At 50.3% G+C, this 23,921-nt stretch overlaps 10 protein-coding genes across 10 annotated transcripts; 6 read left to right on the top strand and 4 right to left on the bottom strand.

Annotated features, from left to right (window-relative positions):
• Positions 1-491: 491 nt before the first annotated feature.
• Positions 492-3,210, bottom strand: C7974DRAFT_362163 (peptidase family M13). Its single transcript, XM_046139729.1, has 5 exons — positions 2,934-3,210; positions 2,621-2,883; positions 1,812-2,570; positions 1,336-1,759; positions 492-1,281 (listed from the first exon to the last, which is right to left on the bottom strand). Exons 1-5 carry the CDS (start codon positions 3,091-3,093, stop codon positions 653-655), a joined length of 2,235 nt encoding a protein of 744 aa, XP_045995413.1. The 5' UTR covers positions 3,094-3,210; the 3' UTR covers positions 492-652.
• Positions 3,211-3,523: 313 nt separating this feature from the next.
• On the bottom strand, positions 3,524-4,400 carry C7974DRAFT_414705 (uncharacterized protein; the record flags this gene model as incomplete). Its single annotated transcript, XM_046143826.1, has 2 exons — positions 3,524-4,173; positions 4,226-4,400. 2 exons carry the CDS (start codon positions 4,398-4,400, stop codon positions 3,524-3,526), a joined length of 825 nt encoding a protein of 274 aa, XP_045995412.1.
• A 784-nt stretch (positions 4,401-5,184) lies between these two features.
• Positions 5,185-6,081, bottom strand: C7974DRAFT_435101 (uncharacterized protein; the record flags this gene model as incomplete). Its single annotated transcript, XM_046145035.1, has 2 exons — positions 5,185-5,418; positions 5,464-6,081. The coding sequence occupies 2 exons, from the start codon at positions 6,079-6,081 to the stop codon at positions 5,185-5,187; spliced, it is 852 nt and encodes a 283-aa protein (XP_045995411.1).
• A 344-nt stretch (positions 6,082-6,425) lies between these two features.
• On the top strand, positions 6,426-7,702 carry C7974DRAFT_397542 (Alpha/Beta hydrolase protein). Its single transcript, XM_046142205.1, has one exon. It carries the CDS (start codon positions 6,509-6,511, stop codon positions 7,580-7,582), a length of 1,074 nt encoding a protein of 357 aa, XP_045995410.1. The 5' UTR covers positions 6,426-6,508; the 3' UTR covers positions 7,583-7,702.
• Positions 7,703-8,465: 763 nt separating this feature from the next.
• Positions 8,466-9,440, bottom strand: C7974DRAFT_414702 (uncharacterized protein; the record flags this gene model as incomplete). The annotated part of the gene is made up of 2 exons (XM_046143825.1): positions 8,466-8,753; positions 8,802-9,440. 2 exons carry the CDS (start codon positions 9,438-9,440, stop codon positions 8,466-8,468), a joined length of 927 nt encoding a protein of 308 aa, XP_045995409.1.
• An 815-nt stretch (positions 9,441-10,255) lies between these two features.
• Positions 10,256-11,641, top strand: C7974DRAFT_414701 (uncharacterized protein; the record flags this gene model as incomplete). Its single annotated transcript, XM_046143824.1, has 2 exons — positions 10,256-10,423; positions 10,481-11,641. The coding sequence occupies 2 exons, from the start codon at positions 10,256-10,258 to the stop codon at positions 11,639-11,641; spliced, it is 1,329 nt and encodes a 442-aa protein (XP_045995408.1).
• Positions 11,642-12,444: 803 nt separating this feature from the next.
• Positions 12,445-16,557, top strand: C7974DRAFT_377651 (uncharacterized protein; the record flags this gene model as incomplete). Its single annotated transcript, XM_046140367.1, has 5 exons — positions 12,445-13,047; positions 13,094-13,536; positions 13,595-13,635; positions 13,928-13,944; positions 14,140-16,557. The coding sequence occupies 5 exons, from the start codon at positions 12,445-12,447 to the stop codon at positions 16,555-16,557; spliced, it is 3,522 nt and encodes a 1,173-aa protein (XP_045995407.1).
• Positions 16,558-18,068: 1,511 nt separating this feature from the next.
• C7974DRAFT_215074 (uncharacterized protein) lies at positions 18,069-19,569 on the top strand. The gene is made up of 2 exons (XM_046137053.1): positions 18,069-18,230; positions 18,285-19,569. The coding sequence occupies exons 1-2, from the start codon at positions 18,179-18,181 to the stop codon at positions 19,367-19,369; spliced, it is 1,137 nt and encodes a 378-aa protein (XP_045995406.1). The 5' UTR covers positions 18,069-18,178; the 3' UTR covers positions 19,370-19,569.
• Positions 19,570-19,950: 381 nt separating this feature from the next.
• Positions 19,951-22,189, top strand: C7974DRAFT_456934 (major facilitator superfamily domain-containing protein). The gene is made up of 3 exons (XM_046146034.1): positions 19,951-21,772; positions 21,825-21,930; positions 21,980-22,189. Exons 1-3 carry the CDS (start codon positions 20,225-20,227, stop codon positions 22,045-22,047), a joined length of 1,722 nt encoding a protein of 573 aa, XP_045995405.1. The 5' UTR covers positions 19,951-20,224; the 3' UTR covers positions 22,048-22,189.
• A 170-nt stretch (positions 22,190-22,359) lies between these two features.
• On the top strand, positions 22,360-23,774 carry C7974DRAFT_397532 (kinase-like domain-containing protein). The gene is made up of 2 exons (XM_046142204.1): positions 22,360-23,127; positions 23,187-23,774. Exons 1-2 carry the CDS (start codon positions 22,652-22,654, stop codon positions 23,578-23,580), a joined length of 870 nt encoding a protein of 289 aa, XP_045995404.1. The 5' UTR covers positions 22,360-22,651; the 3' UTR covers positions 23,581-23,774.
• The last annotated feature ends 147 nt before the right edge of the window (positions 23,775-23,921 follow it).

The following is a 23,921-nucleotide window of genomic DNA, read 5'->3' as shown; positions in this document are numbered from 1 at the left end:
TGTCTACCGAATTCTCTAGTAAACGAGTTGCAATGCTAGTACCCATAGTCCTGAAATTTCAGAACCTTTTGTATTTCTGTCGATAAGTCACCTATCCTTGAGTTCCATCAGTGTGATCCCTCGTTGCGAATGACCGTCATGCCAAAGCGTAGAACTTCCCATACTACTTGTGTAGGTACGAATGGAACACCAGAGCTCAAACACATTTTGTCCGCTCTCTCCCCACGCTTGGCTACAACGTCATTCTCGTATGCCTTTGGCCGAGGCGTAAGTGTACTCGTACTTTGAGGACGTGCATGGCCTCTCATCTGCGACCTCAAGCACCGTACGCAAAACAAAGACCAACCTGTCTTGTTTATGCTGTTTTCAAAGAGATTGTTACGGAAACCTACACGTCTTGTGATATCTGACGTACTTTCAGAGACTTCAGAGGGCGTACGGGTGGGGTGGCAGAACGTTTCGATCAATTTTCATGAGCTAAACATCCTTTTCAAGGCTAGCAAGAAGGTGATAGTGCCAGGTCTGGACATAATGCGATGTTCGTCGACACTGTAAATGAGTATATCAGAAAATCAGGAACTCCATTTGCGTAGTGATACATAGTAAGTAGTTTGCTCTCGCACTCAGTCTGCCGGTAGACGATTTAGTCCGCTTACCACAACTGGCAGGTAGGCTTCTTGTCCTTGCATTGGAAACTGTTTCTGAATTCGCGGCTGTTGGCCATGGTACCCAGGATACGTGCCCACTTTGGTGCATGAGGGTCGGTGTATATCCTATTAATCGCGTTTTCCTTGCGTGATTTGCCACACCACCAGTTGGAATAAGTGACAAAGAAGAGTTGATCTTGTGTGAAGTGTTCAAGGCCGGGAAGATCCTGGTTGGGTTTCTTGTGGGCGCGAAGCTTCCAAGCCTGGTAAGAGGCAGACAGACCGCCAGCATCAGCGATGTTCTCGCCCAAAGTAAGACGGCCATTGACGTGGAGAGGCTTGCCGTCGGTTCCGGGTACGGAAAAGTTCGAGTATTGGTTGACGAAGCATTCAGCACGCTCTCTAAAGCTATCGACTGTCGAATTGGACCACCAGTCTGTGTAGTTGCCATTTTGATCATAGTGACGGCCAGTTGAGTCAAAAGCGTGGCTGAGCTCGTGACCCGCAACAGAGCCGAATGCACCATACGACATGTATGCGGGGACGTTGACATCGAATACTGGGAACTGCATGATGCCGGCAGGGAAAACGATCTCGTTGCCAGGTGGATTGTAATAAGCATTAACAGTCGACGCTATTTTGTAGTCAGCAGTCATGTACAAAGGGCACAGGAAGCATTGTGACCTACCAGTCATGCCCCACTGATCGCGATCGACCGGCTTGCCTAATGCTGACCATTCGTCATCGATAGCGAAGCGAAGCATCGAGAGGGCATTCTGCAGAAATGCATCAGATGAGACATTAACAGAGTGGTAGTAGTTCTCGAGGCTTGGGGGGTCCATAATATTCGGGCTCTCGGTAGGGTATCCGATTTTCTGGATGATGTTGTGGACCTTGTTGACGGCCTGCTTGGTGGTGGACTTGTCCATCCACTTCGTAGCCTGAAGTTTCTTGGCAAACTCAGTCTTTATGTCAGTGATGATAGTGTCACCAAACTTCTTTGCTTCAGCGGAGAAAGCTTTCTCAATGAAGAACCTGCTCAAAATCCATCCTACGCCACCGTCAACGTGACCGACACATGTTCGCCATCGCTCAGGTGTGGAATCAGGGTCCTGGAACAGGTTAGTCAATGGCATACGAACTATCATGTGTGGTGCAACTGACCTTGCCTGCGAGCTCATTGAGAAATCTTCTGTAAGGCTTGACTTCTTCTGCATCAATGTAGCCCGAGAACGACTGCACAGCCTTCCACACAAAGTAGTTCATCACGACCTCGCTATCAGTTTCGTTCAGGATAGAAGACAGCTTGCTCTGGTACTCTGGTGCCATGACGATAATGCGGTCAACACTGACGTCCTTAGGTGCAAGATCGTGAAGGAGTCCCCTGAGATCGACCTCGGGAGCTAGTTTGTTGGCGCTGTCGAGACTCATCGGGTTGTAGTATTTGGTGACGTCCTCGCGGTCCTCAGTGCTGGGTGAAGCAGCTGCTAGCTTCTTTTCGAAATCGATGATCTTTGAGAACGACTCCTCTTTCGCATCGGGGTACAGAGCAGCGAGTACTTTGACAGTAACACTGCGGTACTTCTCGACTAACTTGTCGTCTTCGTAGCGCTCTTTGCTCGGTAGGCCGAACGAGTACGGCGCAGCAACAGAAACAACAACAGTGTCAGGGTCACGATCATCGGCACCGGTGCCAGTCGCAATCAAGCCGGTCACACCGTACCTTGCAAGGAGGGATGCAGCACCGCCTTGTGGGTATGCCTTCTTGACCTCTTCAAGTACTTTGAGAAGTGGCTCAACACCTAGGCTCTTGATCTTGTCCTCATCCAGGCAGGCGTCATATACAGCTTTCATCTTGTCAAAATTCTGCTCGTCGGCAGACTTCTGCACAGCTACCAACTGCATAGGTGAGAAGTACGAGTGCTATAGGAGATCTGTTAGCCAGATCTCTCGATCTACTGACTTTCGCGTACCTGAGAGTCTTTTGGATATGGAGCTTCCAGGATATGGCGTAGCAGTAACTCTGAGTTCTCGTTCATGATGGTGCCCGTGAACGCATCACCTTGATCCGGACGCAGGTCATGTCGGTCTCGCCAACCACCACACACAAGCTCCTCAAAGTCAGTACAGGGATCTAGCTCTTTGTAGTTGGGTGAGAGATTATAGAGAATCTCAGATGCTGCGTGCACACATGCTGGCGTCAGACATAACTTGTTCTTAGCAGAGTGCGCCGTGACTGTGCAATAGTCAGTTCGATATGAACATCATGTGTTTTTCCAGTCTCACCTTCAGGAATACTGTAGTAGAGAATTCCAGCAGCAGCAGTAGCACCCAGCACCCTCAATGCGGTCCTTCTGGAAGTATAGCGGTGACGCCGCGGAGCCGATTCCGCCCTCGCGTGAGTCCCGACGGAGCGCGGTATGAGAGGTGCCTTCTCATCCGACATCTCGTTCACAAGCGTGTAGTGGAGTCGATTTGATGAAAAGGATAATGCCAGCCAGCTGAGCACCGAGCTGTGATGGATGAGCTGTTGATGGATGAGCTGATGCTGGGCGAGGACAACGATGACGCTAGGCTGCAGCCCGTGCACCCGGAGATCTGGGGTGCAGGTGCGCGGAAATGCAAGGGGCTGGTACGGCAGCTGCCGCCCGTCAACCACGACCAAAGATCGGTCGTCCCACCGCTTTTCATGCTCTATAGGTATCTGTGTCCTGATAGTCATTCCATCCATGATTTGAGCAGTACTGGCGCCTGCCACGCCTTTCAGAAGCACCGAGATAATGACGTCATGATAACAACACAATGGCACTGTTGACGGTGACGACCGAATGCGGGGATGTAATGGTACACAATGTTCTCAGCTATGATAGCTCACACTACTTAGAAGTAACTTTTTTCTGTTTCCAGAAGAACCAAGCTACAGTCATTGCGGCTTTGATGCCGACCGCGATCCATAAGCCGCCCTTGAACCCAGCGTCGGACTTGGTGAGGAAAGCGCCAGAGATGGCACCACACAATAGAAGTACAGCTCCAAGGAAGCGACGATTCCTGTCAGCATTCTCGCCAAGAGGCGCAGTAAAGAGCTGTGCGTCGCTCATGAGATCGCAGTACAAGCTCGTCAGGACCACGGTCGGCATCGCGTTGTACTTCAGCACGCGACTGGCAACAATTTGACCAGCACTCTGGAAGGCCAAGATAGTGATTGCAGCAAAATCGGATCCAGGAAATGCACTCGGGATAGTAAATGTGAGGAACTGTGAGTTGTTCTCGGTAATAACTACTGGCGGCATATTAGGGATAACCGAAGCCGTGGTGATGATGGCAACGATAGCGATAAGAAGCGTCTGAATTGCAAACGACGAAATCAGAACCCATCGCTTTTGTGGGCCAAATGTTCGATGAAAAGTCGAGAAGAATAGGGCACCAAGTGCAAAGCACACGATTGCCGCCAACGACTTCGCCCAGGAGTACCGGGGCGCCGAGTCAGGCTGTCCATTGACTCCCAATCCGACGAAGATGGTGTTGCCTGTATAGTGTCAACTACTGGAGCTTAGAATCCGCACCAATATTCCACTGACCTGTCTGCATACTGACAAAACACGCGTACATATTGAACGCCATGCTGTCGACCAGACCTGAGCAGAAGAAACAACCTAAGAGTATCAAATCCGCCCATTTTGCGTCGACGTCAGCATCAAGTCGCTGTCGAATCTGTGATTTTGCATGTGGCTTCTCCAGATCGTCGTCTGCCATGGCTTCGTGATCTAACATGATGTGGTGAGGATTTGCAGCGCTGCGGTAAGTAGCACTGATGAGAAAGGTCCCGAGTGCCTTTGTACCTCACTCTATCATGAATCACATCAGTCAGCCACGGCTCAGAAAATTTTCAGCCACCATCGAACGAAAGCGTGGTGAACTTCGGGCAGAGTGCGCCCCTTGCGTGTTATCATAGCGATGTCGCGATGCACGCTAATTGGTGCGTCATGCGCCACACCACGGATGACCTGTGCTGCACGCGGAAATACTGCGAGTCTACTAGTAATTAGCTTCGATCACAACTGTAGGACTTCTTCGTCGTCGCAAGGCCCAAGTTAAAACGATCATAATCACAGTAGTATTGTTTTCAGAGTCGAATCGCCAATGCCTGATACAGCGCCCGTTTCAATGCAACTGTCGTCGCTGAATAGTCACCATCGATGGAGCTTGCTGTGCAATGAACTTGCCCGTCAAGCCCACGGATATAACAGGATAGGAACGCACATTTACAAGGAACGTGCTTTCTTAGGATAAGGTGTAAGGAGACTGCAATTGCCTGAGAATATAAGTTTGGTGTGGCTATTAAGAAGCTGCAGATTACAGCAAGACTTGCCGGACACAAGGAGAGCAGGAGTGTGCAGATGCCGCCGTGCGCATGGTGCATAAAGTCCTACAAGTGACCCAATACTTCTCGAACGTACAAAGGGGTTCACCTAGCGTGGATTCGTTCAGTCTTACACCTGTGTGTTCGGCGTTTGAACCCTCCACCACACGTCTCCGTTCACCCGTTGACACTTGCGCTCTTCGGCATGCCGATTCCCACCGCTGCTGTAGACCCAGCATCAACAGGGAGGATTGCGCCAGTAATCCACCTAGCGTGATCGCTTGCTAGGAAAGTAACAGCGCATGCTGCATCCCACCCGTTACCTTCTGTGCCCAACAAGCTCCTCTTTCGCCGGGCTTCTCGGGCTTCTTCGCTCATGCCACCTGCATACATCATTGGGGTATACAGCATCTGAGGTTGTGTCAGTTAGAGCGATCAACTGAAGAATAAACCTACTCCAGGACAGACGCAGTTGACACGAATACCGTCTGACGCATGGTGCGCGGCCATAGCTCTCGTCATGTTCACCACAGCGCCTTTGCTCGTTGGATATAACAAATGTGGCGTACCACCCTTCAACCCTGCGACACTGCCCATATTTACAATGCTGCCTCGGATTTCTCTCTCGTTCTTTTGCATTGCCGGTATGCAATATTTGGCCATCTGAACCATACTGCTGACGTTGATTTCGAGACCCTTTGCCCAGGCTTCCATGTCGACCTCGACCGCAGTACCAGCTGCACCTCCTATTCCAACGTTGTTCACAAGTATGTCCAGTCTTCCAAACTCTTTCAAGGCAGCCTCAACAGCAGCTTTACAATCTGCCGCCTTTGTGACGTCAGACTTAAAGGCCAATGCTTTCGCCCTCTGCGATCTTGCCATAGACATCTCCGCTGTCTTTTGAGCCCAGTCCAAGTTCATGTCTAGACACAGAACATTACAACCCTCCTCTACAAGCATGATCGATATAGCTCGACCATTTCCGATGCCTTCACCCGCACAACCTGCACCTGTCACAATAGCAACCTTGCTGTCGAGCCCGCGTGATGGTGGGTGAGATGGAATCTGCGACATAACGGAAGAGTACCGTCCTATAGTCTGTGGGCGATGGTTATTGATGTGGTTGAAAATTGCATTCAGATTCAAGGGTCCAAAATACGTAGGCATGTCTTTGAGGCGGTTATCCTAATCGGGAAAGCCGCAAGGCGCTCCTAGATCGCTGAGACCTCAACTCTACGCTGAATACTTGCCGTAAAATACTTGATAGGCATGACTCTCCGGCAACGTGCCCGCGATTTGTCCCTCACTCGGAGAGAGCCACATTCCTTCCATGCTGTGCCTCGGTACATGCGCGGGGTTGACGCTAGTGGAGAGGAGTTAGGTGCGTCTCACTCATCTGGGCACCCATCACAACCTTGGGACCATCTGCACTCCCTTTCAAACTTCGACATTATATGAGTTATCGATTCTCTTGTCCATTTTCAGTGACTAAAGTGTTACCATGACTCTGGATTTCTCGAAATATGGTGGTCCCTCAGACGAGTGGCTGGCGATCGAGAAGACGCTACCAGCCCTGTCCTTTGACATCAGCCGTGACCCTGTCGAACTCAAAAACGCTACTAACAAAGAGAGAGAGGAGAGAACAGCCGCCGGCATGAAGTTCCTGGCACCACATGTCTATACAGCGGATTACAGCATCCCCACACGTGACGGTTCAACAATCGAAGCTCGTACCTACCGCTCAGTCAAGAAAGAAAAGTCCGAAAAGCTTCCTGTTTATATCTACTTCCATGGAGGCGGGTTCATCTTTGGAAGCATAGCCAGCGAGGACTTCGTTTGCGCTCAGACTGCTATCAATGTTGGGGTACTCGTGATCAACGTCAACTACCGACACACACCTGATCACGTATACCCCACTGCATGGGATGATTCCCAGGACGCATTTGCTTGGGTGCATAAGAATATCGAGGAGCTCAACGGCGATCCTTCAAAAGTGCTGGTGGGCGGGGTTTCTGCAGGAGGACAACTGGCAGCGTCTCTGACATTGGAGAAACATCTCGGAAAGAGTGAGGTTTTGAGAGGTCTTCCGGAGCTTGCAGGCCAGATTTTAATCATTCCCTGCGTGGCGAGTCCTTATGACTATGAAGAGGGACCAGGGAAGAAGATTACGCCTGGCAAATCATCGTACATCGAGAACGAGAACGCGCCCATATTGCCGAAGAGAGTCGTGGAATTCTTCACGGGCTTACTGGAAACTCCCAAGGCAGACCTGAAAAACACAAAGCTTAACATTGTGAACGCGACCGAGGAAGAGGTTCGAGGCCTGCCTCCAACGGTCTTTGGCATTGCTGGGTTGGATCCTTTACGGGACGAAGCTTTGCTGTACGCAAAGTTACTTTCTGAACAGAATGTGCCAACAGAGGTCAGACTTTTCAAAGGCGTGCCACACGGACACAGGCGATTTGGGAAGGCTTTGAAGGCCTCTGATCACTGGGATGAGTGTGTCGATGAAGGCATTTTGTGGGCATTGTCAAAGCCTCAAGCAACAGGCACATTTAACGTCAAAATTCCGTGACGTAATAATGTACATATAGATGTTCGAATCTGAAGTCGTAACACAGGGTTCAAGTAGCTTGAGGTCTGGTACACGTTTTGACGTACATGCACCGTTGTAGCTATTGCAGAGAGCCTCCTTGGTTTCGCAAACATGCTCGTATTCATGGCTTGCATGATGTATATGCCTGACACGCATGGCTTGCCCTATAGTGCGAGTGCTATGGCTTCAAACCCTATGATGAGGTACACATTCGGTGTAACGTTTCCGCTGTCTGCTGTGCAAACGTTCCGTATGCCCGGGCCTCAATGAACATGCACGCTTCTGGGACACTTCAGCATACTAGGGCCTCTGGATTTCCTTCGTGTTGGCGAAGTTTTTTTCTGGTCTCAGAGAGAGAAGCAGCTACAAGAGAGATAGCTAATGTTTGTGCGTCCCTTCGTCGACTGCTTCGATTAGCTCGACCGATTCACCCTGCGAATCTGGTCTTGACAACGACATTACTTTCACTTTGTCACTCTTCTTCTACATTTCCCATATTTTCTTCGGCGATCCGTTCGAACAATTAGGAACAAGGGAAGGATGAGTCGATGGGCGTGAAAACTATGGCGAGGTGAGCGACGACAATGAGATGGACAAAGATGGACAAAGACGGCCCGCCCTCAAGCATACATTGTTTGCACCATATCCAAAAAGCAAACGCTCATCGTGGATGGTGATAAGTTATGCCCTGATCCGGAAAAGGCATGAGGCTATCTATCGTGTTTGAACCGAGAACTGATATCCTTGCGACTTCTAATCCCGTCGACTGATACCCTCACAGCTTCTCTGATCGACTAAAGCCATCGCTAGATTTGCGTCCAGAATGTAGCACTCTTCTGTTAGAAGATACCGCGTGCCTTTTTCATCCAGCCTTACGCCTCTTCGCTCTCACTTCTCTTATTCCCAACTCTCGCGACTCATCATTCGACATGTTGTCCCAAGTCTTTCTCTTGACTTCGCCTACAGAAAGCTTAGCTTTGCTGAGTCTGGCATCTTCCTTGAAAAGTCCCGAAAGAATGGTCTGGAACTCCTCGATGCGCGCTTTGTTGATCTCTAGCTTCTTATCGATCTCGTCTTCTTGTCTTGTGTACTGGATGTACCGGTTGATCATTGAAACTCTTGGGGGACTATACGGTGGAGTGGTGCTGCTCTGCTTCCGTCAGTGGAGGGGCACAGGTAAACCGAGAAACGAGTGTACCGCAGGGACCCTCTTGGTAGCTTTTTGCGGTATGTCATACCCAGCTCGAGAACTTAGAAAAGCAGAGTGCTGATCGGAGCCAGTCGAAACAGGAGTGATGAGCCGTGGAGGAACTATTGGCAGGTGTGTGCGGTGCGGAGACAGATGTACGCGCAGTTTGACGATCTTCGATTTTTTATCTCCGTTTCCTTCTTCCGCAAAGTTTGTCGACATTGTGAGTAACGCGTCCAGCTGATGTGGTAGAAATCGCAGTACTTTCCGAGTACCCAGACCAGCCCTCAGGAAGTAATACGTAGCTAACACACACAGGTCGCTCTCACAGGTGACAAAGCGGAAGGGGTGGCTTGGAGTCGCCAGCTTAACCACCCTTTCGGCTGTGAACCACTCGTCAGCCGTATCATTATTGTAAAACGAATGAAACATGAGCTTTTGCCAACTCTTGCTCCAGTAGATCCACACCCGCGCGGGCTTTCCTGTCGTCTTCCCAAAGAGCATAGCTTTGGGGTATGCTGTTGGGACCTCTTCTTGGTGAGCAAATTCGACGTGGTCGGAGGGTAGGTGACGCAAAATATCCGCTTGACGACCAAGCTCCAAAAGCTGCGCCTTGACGGTAGCTGACTCAGTGAGGTGCGTAGTCATGACTAGATGCGATAGTGAAGAGGGGTCTATCGGCAACGTGGGTGGAAAAAGTTTATAGTTCCAGGAGCTTGGACTGCATCGGCTTAGTTGGAGTGAAAGCCAGAGGCCCTTCATCATGACGCGTCTGCCTGAAACGCGTCGGTCACCAAAACAGACAGTACTCTGTCACTGACGTCATTGACACCGCGTTTTAGTATTTGAGCACATAAGAAATGGTGAATCAAATTCGTCGCAACGGATGCGAGCTGCTGATAACCTCTGGGCTACCTAGGTAGGTGCCCAGGTGTGGACTGCAAGCATCCTGATAGAGGAAGACCCAGGAAAACCTGAGTTTTTGTCGCATTCACTCTCTACGCGTCGCGCGTCTTGTTTGTTGACAGGCACGCGCGTCGATATTAATCGCCTCTGTGACCGCAGCCTTTTCCTCCCATCCTCTCGTCTCTCTGACACCATTGTAACACGTCATACTCTCATGGTAAGCTACATCGAATCGATCAGCATATTAAATAATTCTGCCTCCATCCATCCGCAGCGGAGTATCTCAATTGTCTGCTGACCCACTACAAGACGCAGGTGCGCCGCCAGCTCCTTGCATGGTGCCCATCATGGCTACTGCTACCGCCACGCAACCTTTATCAGCCCTACAGCGCCTCAGGAACAGTATTGGTAATGAACAGCATCTGCTTGATAACATACCGATCGAAGAGGTGGACATGGAGATCAACCCTCTAGAAGCCGCAGGCGCATAGAAGCACCAACGTATCCAAGTCGCTCTCGTGACAGAGAACAACGGAACACGCAAGATCTGGGCATATATGTCTGATAATGTGCATCCCGATGGAAGCTTCGACCTCAAATACTGCATAGAGGGAGCTGGCCACAGCATGTCGAAGTTTTCGTTGAAAAAGATCATGGATCACAATGCCTGGATAGGTATTTTCGAAAAAGCTGCCATGGGAAATAAGACTCCAGTACTGATCAAGGTATGGTCATCAGCTAAATCTCACAGTCGAATTGAAGGATTCAGCTGATTTTTGTAGACCTGCTTCGTTTTGAAAGGTGTGTCCCTGGACACCGCTGCTGCATTCGCTGAAGGCTTCGTGGAAGCCGTCAAGCGTGCCGGCAGAAGATTTGGGGCTCTGAAAGAGCAGCGCCGTCAGCTCAGCATCTACACCACTCCAGAAGACTCCATTGACTCGCTCTTCATCTCGGATGCAACGTCACGCCCAGCCTCTCGACGTTTGCAGACCGGTCCCACAGTTGAGCTGCGTGGGTGTGATAACGAACTCTCAAATGGCCTTTCCACTACTTCCAGACTGACATCTGGCACCTTTATCAAAGCTACTAAGTCTCTAGCAAGTGGGATTGAGACTCCAGTTACATCAAAAACCCCCACCAAAAAAGCTACTTTGAACTTCAATACTGTAGCACATAGGAAAAGGACTCCCCCAACTGAGCCTCGATCAATGCGCGAACCAAATCAAATTAAATCTTCTCCTCGCCGCTTTGGGAGCTCCCGACCGTCGCAACCGTCCTCAATTGTACAGCCACGGAGAAAAGACCATCCGTTCACATCTCAATTAGACTGGCAGGATCCGTATCATACGACTGCACCGATACCTACATCGAAACCTTCACCTGCGCCTGTGGAACCCATGGGTCAAGACCTGAAGCGATACTCACTCCTCACCCCTACACTGAATTCAAGAGACGATTTACCCAGGGACAAGTCGAGAGATGAACATGATGAAATCCAACATTCGTCCGCGGAGAGAATCACCCCGTATAGATCTCTACAAATGCAAGTTGACGAAACCGAGAGAAAGATTGAGCAACTTCGTGAACAGATGAAAAGGAAGCAAGATCGGTTCGATGAGTGCCGCAAGAGTCAGGTAAGGAAGATTGATACCGACATGCAGGAGAGGCACAAAGCGGAGAAAGACAATATGATGCAGCGACAGAGAGATGAGTACCACAAAGCGAAGGAGAGTTTGAGGGCAGAGAAAAGCAAGCACGAGTTGGAAATGAAGACCATGATAGTAGAGAAGGAGGTCATGACCGAGCAGATGACTAGGAGGAAGGCCGAGCGCGATCGTGTGGCACGTAGATTGTCGCGCAAGGAACTCATAAAAGAATTGGGAGATACTGGCCGCACACCGAAGCGTAGGAGGACAAATGGCCCGCCAGGTCCGTGGAGTTGAAAGCAGTCTCTGGAGCGGAGAAGTCTCTATCGCGTGTTCATCTATGCGACGGACTATGGTGCATACATGGTACAACAACGATTAGATGCATCTCTCGTGTAGAATAGCAAAGCAAACATGTCTCATTGCAGACTGTTTTCCCGACATCGCAAACGTGATATTCTCTCGTGATCACTGCGAAGTCAACGGGTCGATAGTATATGCCAGGCAATTTGACAGTCGAGAGTAAAAAACATGAATTGTGCCGATCAGAGCGAGAATCCGTACCTGCAAGGTTCGAATTCTAGCTAGCATGGTACAATACAGCTTCATCATCAATGCGATGTAGCTGCTAGCTAGAGTGATCTCCTATTTTATGGAAGCACAACCGCACTAAGCATTATTAAGAGACTTTCATAGAGAATGCCAGCTCAGAATTAGCTCAAAATAATCAGTAGATACTGATCTAATGGTTACGCTACATGGTAGCCACTTGAGGAGGCGAACATTATTACCGTCAAGTCAGCTTTTATTCGTCCACAGCAACGAGCACTTCCTGCTCTGTATGTCATATAGCATAGAATAACTTTCTTTAAAGGCTGTCGCTTTTGTGGACATACTCTGGTTGTGTGCTCCCAGGGAGGCATCTTTCTTTTGAACGACTCGTGCCTTCCTCCACTAGGTATCCGCGCTAGCGCAGCAACAGTCTACCGATCCCGAAGAGATCCACATCAGTCACGCACTGTTCACATCGCCCAACATTCCCACCACCCTGAAAAGCGAGTGCACCTTCTTTGCCGCCATTGCAATCGTCTCGATCATCAATGCCAGCACCTATGCAGCCGCACAATCAAGCAGATGACACAATCAGAGATCTGAGGGCTCGCATGGGCGAGGACGTCGGTTTGCTGTCATACCTACCCGACGAGAAGGTACAAACGGCGTTCGTTGACTACAAAGCGGAAATAGGCCACACTCTTTCAACTCGAATCTTGTTTGGTGAGATCAAGCGAGACAGAAGCTCAACGAGAGATGTCTGGGCGCTACTTCACAGTAAACCTGGTGGTAGGAGACCTCCAGAAGCCCGCCTTAGGCTATACTCGCGCGATGGACATCCCGAAGAGCCTATAACTCTGGAAGAAGCAATAGAGCAAGTTTCGCCAACCGCAGCATTCGCCTGCCTCCAGCCAAAGCACGGACGTTTCGACCGAGCTCATCTTCGCTCAGTCTTGGGATACTACTTCGTCCTACAGAAGCTCCAAATACCATCATCCTGGCCGATGAGTGAACGGTTTGTCTCTGACCTTCGATCGGCATGCAAGGTCGCAAGAGCAAACATGGAGGACGAAATGCTGGCATCAAAAAGCTCATTTGCCGGGGCTCCCAACAACATGGCACCAGCAAGACTGCAAGATGCCGAAGAATCGGTGGGCAATCCCATTCATCTAGTAGCTAAGGCTAACAATACAACAGTCTGCCGAATCTTACACAATTAGCCATAAGGCAGTCAAGGGCTCTCGCAGCACTAACAAACAGACAATCGGTCCCATAGACAGAAGCAAATCGCTGGGGGTGCTATCTCCAGCAAAGCGAAAACTCTTAGAACACGACAAGCCATCACTCGAAGAAGAACTGTTCGGAGAAGCCGCAGAAGCTAGTCTGTTGTCACATCGAGAGTCAGCCAGTCTAACGAATCCTATTCGATCCTCGCGGAGCCCAGCGCCTTCGCTCATAGTAGATAAGCCCGAAGAAAAAGCAGAGATATTTGTCGAATTATACAAACAGAGTGTCACCGAAAACGAACTCAGAGAGAGAAGGCTGGAGGAGAACAAAGATAGGCAAGGTACTCTTAGGACGGAGCTGAAGGACCTTGAGAAGGAGGAGGAACGGCTCACGGACGCATTATGTCAATCAAGGTCAGAGCTAAAGCGTCTGCGCGCTTCGATTTCTACCAGAGATCTTGCATTCTTGCAGGCAGGGCATGATCTGGCGTGTAGCGGAACAAAGCGATTACGGTTTGTAGATTCGGACGCTGAATAGGCATTCACATTATCCAAGCTTAATCTTTCGAAAGACACATGAACTATCGTCTAGCCCCATAATTCACATTACAAAATAACATGAGATGACATGGGATTGGCTTCCGCGAAGAAAGCGCGTGTGCACGTGACATTTACCTTCACCAACTTGCTCCAGAGCCTTTGGTTTGCTTTCATGATTTCAAGATGCGCTAAACAAAAGTGGTGATTCTACGATCAGGTGCTAGATTGAATTAATCTTTTGCTGGGGGGCTACAAGCAAGTGCAGGTAAGACTGCGCCACGAGTAAGCGCTCGGGTCATTTGTTTAGGTATCGCGCCTTCTCTTTTGGTCGAGGTGCATCAGCCAACACCTCGACCTCTGAACACCGAAACACCACCACCACTCAGCTAAATGTTCAACCTCCGCGGTGCGCGTCTGCTGCGCAAGGATCGGCAAGGGGATCCTATCGACAATTTGCGGCTAAATCTTCAAGTCCAGGATCTACTGGGTGTCCTCGACTCGCTCCCAGAACCTGGATCGTTCAACTTCCAGGAAACGCAATGGTTAGGTCACGCTGCGATTAAGCTGTGCCTCGGAAACCGACCCAGACTCGACGGCACACCATGTCGGTCCTGGGCATGCATTGTCACGTCTGAAATCAATGACCTGAACCCACCCATTATCTTTTACGATCAAGACGTCTCCGAGGATGGGACACGTACCTCCGAGTCCCTTCGATCAGCTTCCGCGCTTCTTCGCAGGGCTACAGACTTGCTACCGCCATTCCGGTTTTTGCAACACGATCCAATTGATGAAATGAGAGGGTCACGAAACATGATTTGCGCCATCATCCTGTATCAAGCATTGATGTCAGGTTTGGAAACGTGCGCTTTGCAGTGGGAACAGTTCAGGGACAGCCTAAGCCAAGCACTGCGGTACATCGCATCGCGCGATGCATATCATCAATGGCGGCACGACCAGAAGATCATTGCGACAAGACGCCTTGTATCCAGCCGTGAACAGCGGTCTGGGAAGGTAGCGAGACAGGTGGACGATGGAGCAAGCCGGGATTCTTCGGGGGAGGAGCTTGACACAGCTAGTACCAGCAATAACGAAACATACACTGGCGGAGTAGTACGCCCCAGTGGGATTGATATTGCTATCAGGCCAAACACCTCTCTCGCGAAGTTGAAAGTTGTACTTGGCGACAAGAAATTCCGCCTCTTGGACAAGATGCCGCAACATTCGATGGAAATTACACCGCACAGTCTTGGTCCACCATACTTCCCATTTCGCATGCTGATTAGCCGCCACGTGTTACTATCTGGTCAACCGTTCAAAGTTTATGCATACCTTGAGCATGATCGGCTGAAAAAAACCGCTATGAAATTTCTAGGCTACGATAGCGCTGGTCGCGAGCAAAGCTTTACAGTAGACCAGCTGCTAGGTTCTAGATTGCTCGAACCTCTGGAGTTTCTCAACAATCTCAAGAAGTCGACGTACGCAAAGAATGGCTCAGGCGCTTCTTCTGCGCGTACCGCTAAAATCCGCAGCATTGTATCGTACTATTTCTTTCTGGCTGAAAACGAAGGCCTCATCGGGGATCCTCGGGTCTCAATAGGAGATGCGTTTGGAAAGCGGCTGTGCGCTGCACTCACAGACTTGCAAGAAGCAAACTTCGGCGATGAAGAGAATACCGTCGGCCGAGAAGTCGATGAAAGCTGGAATGACGACACTGATGTCGACACTTCCATCGCTAGGCCTGCAGTGCCCGTAGAAAAATCTAATGCGCTTGGGATGGAGCCCGCAAGACAAGAGGAGACTTACTCAGAGCCCTCTCATATGGTGACGTTGACGGTGCAGTCTACAGTGCTGCAGGATATCACAAAAGACAGACCACTCCGACGAGAACGAGAGAGTTCGAGCAAAAGAATGCGATTGCGTCAGCACCAGGGCAGTCCCAACAAACTTTCCCTAGGAGATTCGCCAGCTGAACATGCACCCATGTCGCAGCACGAGAAGCGACGCTCACCGCAAGTTGCTTATGCATCTTCTGAAATCTCAACAGCCATCATCATTGACCAGGGAGATGAACGCCAAGCACTTGCAGAGCCGAGTGAGGTGAGCGCCTCCCCTCACACGCCTGGCGTCAAACAATCACAAGCCAGGACAAGAGAAGCAAGTCCTATATTTTGCTATGAGCAGACCGCCGGTTCATTCATAAGGGCCGAAATGACCTCTATAGAAGAGATTGAATCTGGCGTACAGCTGCACGGCGAAGAATCAGAAACAGCACTCGGAAATCAGATGTCGCTTGCAATCAGCAAATCTTTTGCCGATACTAGAGCCACAAAAGACACATTGTCAGCAGAAGAAGTGGGTTCAGGTCTTTATGTCGCAGATGCTCGAAGATCAAGTGGCGCTGAGACAGTGCCAACGGGTGTTTCTTCACCGGCGCCATTGCGCCAGTCTTCCCCTGCTCCGAGTACTGCAGTGAAGAAGGACAGAGCTAGTTCAGAATCCGACGATCCGCTCGTGAGCAGTCAGGATGCCAATGTTCGTGTTGCGCAAGTTTTAGACATTAAGCCCCTTACGCCTGAGGGTAGTGTAGAACGAGAATTGAAGGCTCAGCGAACGGCGGTCGGTATGCCAGACAATATTCCGCAGAATCAGGGTATCTTCGACCTGTGTAGCGACAGCGAGGACGTCATTATACCATTGCCTTGCCCTGGAACGGTGGTAAGCCGAAGATTGGAAGGCGGATTTCAGCCCATCGATCTTACGCAATTGTCAAGTCCACGCAGCAAGAAAAGAAAATCAAGTGATATCATTCACTTACTCGACAGCGAAGATGATACCATAGAGGAGACGGACGGTAGCGCTCATCGTCGGGCAATGTCGCGTCGAAGAAAGTAAGACAGTTCTGCGACAGTGTTAACCCGAAGTTTGAAGCTGTATGTCGTACACAACTGATCCAGGCCCAATTGAACCACTGGCCGACAGAAGACTCCAGTGGCGTTCTGCTCAATGCCGGTCTTATCAAGTTTCAGAGTTCGAAGATCGACAGGTGTTCGGTCTGCAGAAAATGCACCATATTTCAGACAGCAGAGAGATTGCCCATAGGCAGAAATGGGTCTCATTGGCGAGAAAGCCACTGCCATCGCTTCAAAACGGGATGAAAGTCGGGGTGAAGATAGGAGAGCGCAATGGGTTAGTTTTGAGGACATAAGTATGTACTGATTCTGTGGAAGCAATCATATCGGTATATATTTGGTGGATAGAGATCGAGGAGCTCAGTTAGGCGATGAGGTGGAAAACATGAGGCGTACGAAGGAGAGACCATAGTTTAGTGAGTCTGCCCCAGAATATTGAAGTCATATCGCTGACGCAAAGCTAGATAGGCGCTGCCGAAGGCTGTAGTGTGTGCACCTGAGGGACGTCGAATGCCATACGCAGATGCCGTTTTTGCTCCCTCAAGATGAGAGTTGGACCGGAGTACAATTTGACAAGAGTCGACACGTAGCCGAGCAGCAAAACTCGTGCAGTATTGCAATTGCCCTGGCAGGTGGAAACACAGTATCAGTATCACACATATGTAGATCAATATCACGCATTTCACGCGTCATACGCTACATGTTTGCGAAGTCTGACAGCTTCTCATGTGTTATCGTCCTGCTGCTCAATGCACACCACTAAAGAAAGGTCAAGACTCGCAAAGTTTCTGCGACTGCACAGCATCACTGTTTCGACAGCTACATAAGAAGGTCGTCACGTACAGTCTTCGGAGCAAACAGCTACTCACGAACCTTTCTAGTGGCTGTGGTTCTTAAATGCTACCAACCTCACTTCGACTACCTAATCCACCCAAGCGGTCGTTCTGATTGGTGCAACAGACCGGTCTACAAACCCCGCGGCGTCGAACATATTGTACAACAAGGCCGAGAGAGACAATACCTAATCTCCGTGTCATCCGCCCTGAAACAAGCTTTCATGAACAGGAGCGAGCCGTGATCCTTTCATCACCAAGCGCTGTGCGTTAGTCTGTGATAGGCTTAACATTAGACCAATTAAGCTTAGCGCCTATAAGCGAGATGTTTCACGCAAACGTTTCGGCCGTCATGCCATCTCTCTATCATTGCGGCTCGTGTCTGCAGCCACAACGGCAGAATCTGGGTACATTACCGCGCGCGATGCTGCAAGCGGTTGCGGTGCTGTTGAGCCGGTATTGAAAGAACTCCTTTAGTGGGTAGGTTACAGGTGTACTTGTCCATAACAGTTGAATAAATTCCTGAAACATCCTGCATTCGATGTTTCATTTCTAGATTCTTGCTACGCAGGGATGAGCCAGCGGCTCCATCTCCGTCGCTTCAGTCATGGGCCTGCGATGGTTCCATGTATCTCGAAATGAGTACCACTTTATATATGCGGTGGTACCTCCTCGCCATTGTCCGCCATTCATCCCACTACAGTCCCTCTTTTCGTCTCGTAGCACACATTCGTTTCCGTACAGCTGGTCTCTGTTCGATTTCACTTCAACATGCTTTCCAAGGTCGCCCTTCTCAACGCGCTCATCAGCGCTGTGTCTGCTGGTAAGATCCCCGGAGTCATGGAAGCAGCAGCGCAAGTGCTCACATTTAGACTAGGCACAATTATCTGGGATGGACGCTTCAACGACATGACCTCAAGCGCGGATCTCGAAAAGTGGTCGTTCTCCAACCCCGTCGGCGCTTACCAGTACTACATTCACGGCTCCGGTGCGGTTTCTGATTACGTCAACCTCGATGCTACCTACAAGAACCCAGCCGACACCGGCTCAAAGCAGGGTGTCAAGATCACCATCGATGAGACTGCCAAGTGGAACGGCCAGTCCATGCTGAGGACTGAGCTCATCCCTCAGACTACTGCTGCCATCAACAAGGGCAAGGTTTACTACCACTTTTCAGTAAAGACAACTGGCACCAACAAGCCTACTGCTACCAACGAGCACCAAATTGCTTTCTTCGAGAGTCACTTCACCGAACTGAAGTACGGCTCCGGTGGAGGCAGCAACACCAACCTCCAATGGCATGTTGGTGGTGTCTCCAAGTGGGACGCTGAGCTGGTCGCTGACGAATGGCACAACGTTGCCTACGAGATTGACTTCGACGCCGGATCCGTCTCGTTCTATCACTCCACTGGCAGCGATGCGCTGACCAAGACCGCTGGTCCATTCGACGCCAGCACCTCCTCTAACGGTGCGGACTGGCACTTGGGTGTTCTTCGCCTACCTGGTAGCAACGATGCTGCTGGTGCCGAGGATTGGTTCTTCAGCGGCGTTTACATCGAGAGTGGTGACCTGACCACCGCCGTTTCTGCTGGTGGTGCTGCCTCTGGCGACTCTGCTCCTGCCCCTGCTTCATCCAAGGCTTCCGCCGCTTCTTCCGCTCCCGCCACCTCTGTTGCCGCTACTTCTGCCGCCGCCACCTCGGCGCCCGCTGCCACATCCGCCGTAGCCGAGACCCCCGTCGCGTCCGCTGCTCCTGTTGTCTCTTCGTCTGCTGCCGCTGCCGAGACTCCCGTTGCTTCGGCTACTGCTGTCGAGTCTGAGGCTCCTGTCGCTTCATCCACTGCGGCTGCTGCTCCTTCTGCTTCAGCCGGAGCCGGAGCTGGTGCCAGCACTGAGCTCCCCACTGAGTTCACTCTCAAGGAGCTCATTGCTTGGGTCAAGGCTAAGAACGGCGAGAACTAAGCATTATCTTTGCAAGGCTACAACTGCCGAGGAGAGCATTCCTGTACATACCTTATCCTAGTGGACTGTAGAATACTATCGACCTTTATTGCAACAGAACAAGCACATGTGCACGAGCAGTGTGATGACTAGGCGCAGTAGACTGTGTACCCGTCTGACAACGCATTGGACACAAGAGATGTACATCGCTGTCATCATCGCGATTGTATCGATTCCAGTTATCGACTGATAACGCCGACTGCACGAAGCCGTACCCCATCTGCTCCTTCCTTCAAAATGATAGGTAACATGAGAAAGTCATCGATATCGAGAAATGCTAGAGGGATATTTCTGCGCGGCCGAATAAACGTACTGCAGATCTTGAGCGCGGAACTCCCGCCCTGGGTACAACACACCACCTATGACTATACTGTGTAAAACGGACGTAGATGTTCAGCCGTTCTTCGCGGCATGTGGTAACCTTGGTGGCATAGAAGATTGCGTGGTGTGCGAATCTACACTAGGCTGTCGGCTTGCGATCTGGAAAACCTGTACACACCTACTGTTGCAAACCCTATGCAAAAAAATCGTTGAGATCCACTGCAAGGAAAGTTTGAGTTGAGAAGAACGGTCCAGGACGGCGATGCTTTACTATGGTTCGCTCAAACCAGATGACGTGATTGGGTCCTGGTGTTGCAACATCGGTTTTCCTCTTTCGACGGCCCGAGGCTGCATGCTGACACGCAGCTGGCAGGCGCAGCATGAGCCCAGCGGCGAAAAGTCTGCTTCGAGGTCTGATAAGGAAGGTCGCTATATATCTACGATGTCTCAAACGATCCTTCTGCCAAGTCACGCCTTCCCTCGTGACCATACAACATGGCTTTGCAACAGGCTATCGCCAGTACCTCGGAGCGAACCCCTCTGCTCTCTCGATCCGGCGACACTACCTCTACTAGCAGCCTAAGTGTGTCCTCAAGCGATGTCTCAAGTGAAGCATCAGTCGAAGGACGACGCTCGCTTTGCAACGAGCCTTTACTTGACGAAGAGGCACGACTCGAGTTCAAGCCAGAGACACCGCTAGCTTCAACATCTGCCTCGGTCGGTCACATCGTATGTGTCCTACTCATCGGCACATTTATCTCGAATGCCGACTCCTCGCTACTTTTCGCTACGCACACTATCATTGCCTCCGAGTTCAATGCACTTCACGACTCCAGCTGGCTCCTTACCAGCTTTGCCCTTGCACAGGCAGCAACTCTGCCTCTGTACGGGAAGCTGAGTGACATATATGGTCGTAAATCACTCTTGCTCCTAGCATATACACTTTTTGCGGCCGGTTGCTTCTTTGTCGGAATTGGAGGGTCCATGTCAGAGCTGATAATTGGCCGAATTGTGTCCGGTTTGGGGGCGTCTGGAATGACTGCGCTAGTCTCTATACTGATTACAGACCTGGTCCCTCTTCGCGATGTTGCTACATGGCGATCTTGGGTGAACATTGTTGCAACCACAGGTCGCAGCATCGGAGGCCCTCTCGGTGGTTGGCTGGCTGATTCGGTGGGATGGAGATGGTCTTTCCTGGGTCAGGTTCCATTTGCTGGAGTTGCTATCGTACTTGTGTGGATAACTTTGCCCGCGCATATCCATCATCAACTCGACGAGGAAACCAAGGGAAGCAGATTCGGCCGTATCGACTTCCTTGGAGCTACTCTTATGACTCTCAGCATCTTGTGCTTGCTACTACCGATGGAGATTGGCGGAGATAGGATCCCATGGTCGGACCACAGGATCTTCATGCTCTTCGCTGCAGCTCTCATCTTTGGCGGCTTATTTCTCGCAGTCGAAGGCTGGGTAGCCAAGGAGCCTATCATTCCATTGTCCGTTCTTCATCACAAGGAGGTGCTACTCTCGTCCCTTATCATGATGTGTCAAGTGGGCGCGCAGGTCGGGTTAATGTTTGCTGTGCCGCTTTACTTCCAGGTCACTGCCAAAGCGTCGTCAACCGTTGCTGGAGCTCATTTGTTCCCTGCTGTATTCGGTAACGCTATAGGTGGCCTAATCTCTGGCGCCATCATCAAAAGAACTGGTCGTTATAAAGCGTTGACTCTTGTCGCCACGGGCGTCGCATCTCTGGCGTACATGCTCTTGATCTTACGCTGGCATGGCAACACCAACTGGCTCGAGTCTCTGTACATCTTTCCCGGTGGCTTCGGAACCGGCATCGCAAGCTCAACACTATTCATTAGCATACAAGCCGCTCTCGATCCCAGTCTCGCAGCCATTGCTGCTTCTACTCTATATCTTGCTTCGTCGATAGGTATGCTAGGCGGTATGGCAGGTGTAAGCGCGGTCTTGCAACAGTCTCTGAGGATCAATCTTAATGAGCGTCTTACGCATCTTGGCATTATGGACCAAAAGAAGTGGAAGGTACGTTGCCACAGTCACGAGTTCCGAGGGTACATACTTACTTACATTCCAGATCATCGAGAAAGCAGTCTCAGATGTCCACTACATCAACAAGGTGAAGCCGGACATTGCAAACGCCATTATCGGCTCATACATTGGAGCTTTAACTTGGACACACGGTGCGTAGAAGTTGCTTTCACGAGGGACTGGCCTTCTGACTTTTTGTAGTTGTCTCATTGGCGTGTGCGCTCACTGGCTTCATTGCCACTATTTTCCTCAGACAACACAAGCTGTGATTGTTTCTAGTTTCGATTAGTGGTCATGAGATCAGTCCTCCATCTAGGGGACGCGCATGGATCAAAGCTGCTTGCGTATGTGGACCCGATTTCTAGACTCGTCACATGTCGATAATTGCTCGTAAGCAGAACTGCCCATCAATACAAGTATTCCATCTGTCACGGCCCAGTCTGAAAGGTTTTACTTGGCGCTGCAGTGTCTATGTCATGCTTACTCCAAGGGTGAGTCACAACAAAGTACATATGTACTCTGAACTCACACCCACCTCACATACTCCGCATAATGGCACCGCTTACCAAAACCGAGTTCCAGCAGCTTTTTGACAGCATTCAAGAAGATATATCTGATACCAATTATGCTTGCTCGGCTTTGGATCGTATCACTGGTGGTTCCGCCAGCTTCACCTTTCGCGGCCTCCTCCAGTCTCCATTGACACTACCGGACGAAAAACTGGTGTCATCGATCATTGTCAAAAAGGCAACTGATTTTGCTGCCATCAACAGTGACTTCGCACTGGACTCCAACCGATCAGTACGGCCACATTGTGATCTTCCACATATCATTTGCACGTTAGCTCATTCTAGACAGAAATATGAAGACATCATGCTAAAAGCACTATCGTACACGAGCCTCGCCTCCGCCTACAATAGCATCCCCGTCCGAACCCCACTCACCTACTTCTACATGCCCTGCTTGCAAATACAATTTATCGAAAACCTGGAGCCAGCAATTGATCTGGCAAGTATACTTACCTCTTGTGCGAACGTCACTTTGCGATCTGACTATGGTGCGATCGGCTTTGCACTGGGGTCATGGTTGCGTGCATTTCATCTCTGGGCGAAAGAACCGAGACAGGAGAAGTTAAGGCGGGCCATGAGCGAGAACGAAACAAGTCAACACCTGAAATGGCGAACCACATACGACACAATCGTTGATGTGACCAAGGAACTTTCGATGACAGTAGATGGGGATTTGGACGTCTTAAGAGAAGTACGTGGCAGAGCGCTACGGGAGCTTGAACAGAAGCCACAGAGAGAAGAGTGGTGTGGTCTCATTCATGGCGATTTCTGGACTGGAAAGTGACTGCCCCTTCTCATTATCCAAAGCAGCAAACAATAGCTAACACTTCTCTCCAAAGCGTCCTCTTCGACGAGATACCAGATCCACAGCTTTACGTCATCGATTTTGAATTCGGACATATTGGCCATCGCGCTACCGATCTCGGGCAGATGATCGGCGACCTCCTTGAGAAGAGCTACATCAACCCTTCAACACGAACGGACTGCGAGACCATGATCACAGCCTTCGTGAGGGGTTATGGCACTCTCAGTACCAACATGGCAAACCGGGTTGTGATACATGCCGGGGTCCATATAATCAATTGGTGCTCTAGGCATCCGGGAGCAGAGCTGAAGGCACAGGTGAAAGAGCTAGTGCACAAGGCGATCAGAATGATTGTGATAGCCTGGCAGGGGGACAAAGCACGTTTCGATGGTGAGGTTTTAGGCTGCTTGTTCCGTGGATCACACTAGGGTCTTCGAAGTTTGTGATTTTAGCAGGTTGTCTGGCCTTCACAGGCATAGTATAACTGTAGGCAGCTCTGCACGTGATTAAAGTCACGTGTAGAGCTGCCTACCTAAAGTCGAGTCATGGCGGATGATACCCCACTGGACTGGATGTGAGTCAACATTACGGGCTGATTATAGAATTAATTGCGTAGCCACAAGTTCTCTCTTGACTGTTTCCTCGTGTTAACGGTGTCCTCCAACATCCTCCCAACTGCAACTTGGTCTTTTCACAGCAACGAAAACGTATATACTTGCCATACAGTAGCCTGAGTTGTATGGAATCACCTTTTTACAGACGCTACTTA

Source organism: Boeremia exigua, assembly GCF_020726555.1.
Source record: "Boeremia exigua strain MPI-SDFR-AT-0100 chromosome Unknown C7974scaffold_8, whole genome shotgun sequence".
Lineage (NCBI taxonomy): Eukaryota > Fungi > Ascomycota > Dothideomycetes > Pleosporales > Didymellaceae > Boeremia > Boeremia exigua.
This window is presented reverse-complemented; position numbering and strand designations above follow the sequence as displayed.

Bases quoted from the DNA above. Each gene is read 5' to 3' on its own strand.
- C7974DRAFT_362163 (XM_046139729.1), bottom strand. From the start codon at position 3,093: ATGTCGGATGAGAAGGCACCTCTCATACCGCGCTCCGTCGGGACTCAC. The intron at 1,760-1,811 runs GTCAGTTGCACC...AACCTGTTCCAG, and splicing joins TCAATGAGCTCGCAGGCAAG to GACCCTGATTCCACACCTGA. The intron at 1,282-1,335 runs GTAGGTCACAAT...ACTACAAAATAG, and splicing joins CGATCAGTGGGGCATGACTG to CGTCGACTGTTAATGCTTAT.
- C7974DRAFT_397542 (XM_046142205.1), top strand. From the start codon at position 6,509: ATGACTCTGGATTTCTCGAAATATGGTGGTCCCTCAGACGAGTGGCTG.
- C7974DRAFT_215074 (XM_046137053.1), top strand. From the start codon at position 18,179: ATGCTTTCCAAGGTCGCCCTTCTCAACGCGCTCATCAGCGCTGTGTCT. The intron at 18,231-18,284 runs GTAAGATCCCCG...CATTTAGACTAG, and splicing joins CATCAGCGCTGTGTCTGCTG to GCACAATTATCTGGGATGGA.
- C7974DRAFT_456934 (XM_046146034.1), top strand. From the start codon at position 20,225: ATGGCTTTGCAACAGGCTATCGCCAGTACCTCGGAGCGAACCCCTCTG. The intron at 21,773-21,824 runs GTACGTTGCCAC...CTTACATTCCAG, and splicing joins TGGACCAAAAGAAGTGGAAG to ATCATCGAGAAAGCAGTCTC. The intron at 21,931-21,979 runs GTGCGTAGAAGT...GACTTTTTGTAG, and splicing joins AGCTTTAACTTGGACACACG to TTGTCTCATTGGCGTGTGCG.
- C7974DRAFT_397532 (XM_046142204.1), top strand. From the start codon at position 22,652: ATGCTAAAAGCACTATCGTACACGAGCCTCGCCTCCGCCTACAATAGC. The intron at 23,128-23,186 runs GTGACTGCCCCT...TTCTCTCCAAAG, and splicing joins GGCGATTTCTGGACTGGAAA to CGTCCTCTTCGACGAGATAC.